General features: G+C 34.4%; 1 protein-coding gene across 1 annotated transcript; it reads right to left on the bottom strand.

Annotated features, from left to right (window-relative positions):
• Positions 1 to 1237: 1237 nt before the first annotated feature.
• Positions 1238 to 1735, bottom strand: LOC147411404 (uncharacterized). The gene has a single exon (XM_086448220.1). The coding sequence runs from the start codon at positions 1630 to 1632 to the stop codon at positions 1366 to 1368; it is 267 nt and encodes an 88-aa protein (XP_086304346.1). The 5' UTR covers positions 1633 to 1735; the 3' UTR covers positions 1238 to 1365.
• Positions 1736 to 2107: the final 372 nt, after the last annotated feature.

The raw sequence follows: 2107 nt of genomic DNA, 5'->3' as shown, positions 1-2107 counted from the left end.
ATATTTCTGTTATGCCATTCTTGAATTCCCGCCGCGGTCTCGTTTTCTATCAAGCTGCGGCTTGAAGACTTTTTAGTTTGTATGCTTTGCTTTTTTCTTCCGAGAGTGAACCAATTTGGAGTCAGAATTTCTCCTAAACATATGCACCTATCCCAATGTTCCATATTGTTCATAATCTGTAAAATAAGCATAAAAATCAAATAAAAACATATAAACACATAAAAAGTATAAAATTAACTAAACTTAAATAAAAACAACTAAAAGACTCTAAAATTAACAAAATATTATATTTAAAAGTGGTTAATTCGTAGGTATAAAACCTACTCATCACAAATCCCTTGAACATGCAAAATGATTCTCTATAATAAAATGCCTACCAATTATACCAAATCATTATTCTTATTTGCGTTGGAGTTGCTCTCAATCGGATTAGCCTACGTCTTAAAATTAATGGTTTGCTGATCTAAAACAAATTTATAAATTTAAGAGCAATTTACACTTTTACCCACTTTGATTTAGTATAAAGACTAATGATAAGACGATGTGTTGACACACTTTGACCCACTTTGATTTAGTATAAAAACTAATTATAAGATGGTGCGTTGACACATACATGACCTGCATGCAATTGACGTGTAGATCTTCCTTGGATATCCCAAAGAAAAAGATCTATGATTCTGTGCACTTGTCATGTCAATTATGTATAGACCACATACATGTTAGCACGTGATAAAACCTGTCATTTTATCACGACTCTAGTATAAATTTATGTATAGAAATGTTAACCCATCTTTAATAGGGAAGGTAAATGTAATTATAAGAATAATTATGGGTCAGTATAGAATTATACTAAACTAGAGGGATCAAAGTATAACGTATCTTAAATTTTAATATTGAGATGAGTCTCATTCCCAATGATGTGTTCCAATTTCATCAAATTTATGGTGCATTGGTAATTACCTTTCTACCATTTCCCTCTAAAAAAGTAAAAGGAAAAAAGAGAAACAAAGAAAGTGAATTTCAGTTAGGGGTTAGCTGGTTTCAAAATTCGTCGGAGACCAAGACGCATGGCCCAAGTTTTCTCAGCGAGACAGTCACACAAGTTAATTTTTAGAATGAGATTTAATGTTTTACGTTCATTTTTCGATAATTTTGAATGAGACGACTCAAACGTATGGAAAAACTCGTTTGAAACAACTTGGTATCAGGTATGGACAAGACAAGACACGAAACCGAGTTTTAACTTAGACCCCAACAATCGAAAGCTCCAATAATTAAATGGGAAATACATTTAAAGGATGAAAATATTATATTTTAACAAGGGACTTTCCCATTTCCCTATATAAGTAATTAATTAATTAAATTTTAGTAGGGACCCCAACAGCTCAAATACATAACTTTTCTGAGTGATTCTTCAGTTTGCCTCAACTTCTCATCTTCATCTCTAGTGTGAGGGCTTGTCAAAATTGAAGAAGACAATCTCTTAGCTTGAGAGAAGGATCTAAGATTGTTCTTTGTTTGTTGATGTAGCGATCGAATAGTATTATTCCATCTACAGTACCCCTGATCTTTCAACGCTTCCACTGCTCCAATACTCACCGCCACTATCCAACCTCTTTTACTCGAACACATCTTTCTTCTTCTTCTACTACTATTACTAATGTTTCTGATTTCGAAAGCAAGTGAAGAAGGTCGGGTTTGCTCTTCTGTGTGTTTTGATGACAAGGATGGGATGAACACATCTTATAAAGAGAGTGAGAGATAAGCTTTGAGAGGTTGCGAAAACCAGAGGCCGTTTTGCTGCGGTTTTGGAAACCAGTTTTCTTATTTTCAGTGTACTACAAGTTTGCAATTTTTGTTGCTGTTTCATAGAGCTTCAAAATTTTGATGTCATTTAAAGCAAAAACTACGTGGCATGATTCTTCTAACCCCCATGGGTCCATGACTGCGAGACTGCTTGGACCACTCATGACTCATTTGTCGAAGAGTCGTGATAATCTGACTTTCCCACGTGGCACACTCAATCGACTACCTTACCTGATAAGTATGGGAATTGTAAATCTATGCTCCTCGAGATACATTTTTTAAAAAAGAGGAATGCAGCCAT

This window comes from Akebia trifoliata, chromosome 1, assembly GCF_017979445.1.
Source record: "Akebia trifoliata isolate Shusen 1 chromosome 1, ASM1797944v1, whole genome shotgun sequence".
Classification (NCBI taxonomy): domain Eukaryota; kingdom Viridiplantae; phylum Streptophyta; class Magnoliopsida; order Ranunculales; family Lardizabalaceae; genus Akebia; species Akebia trifoliata.
This window is presented reverse-complemented; position numbering and strand designations above follow the sequence as displayed.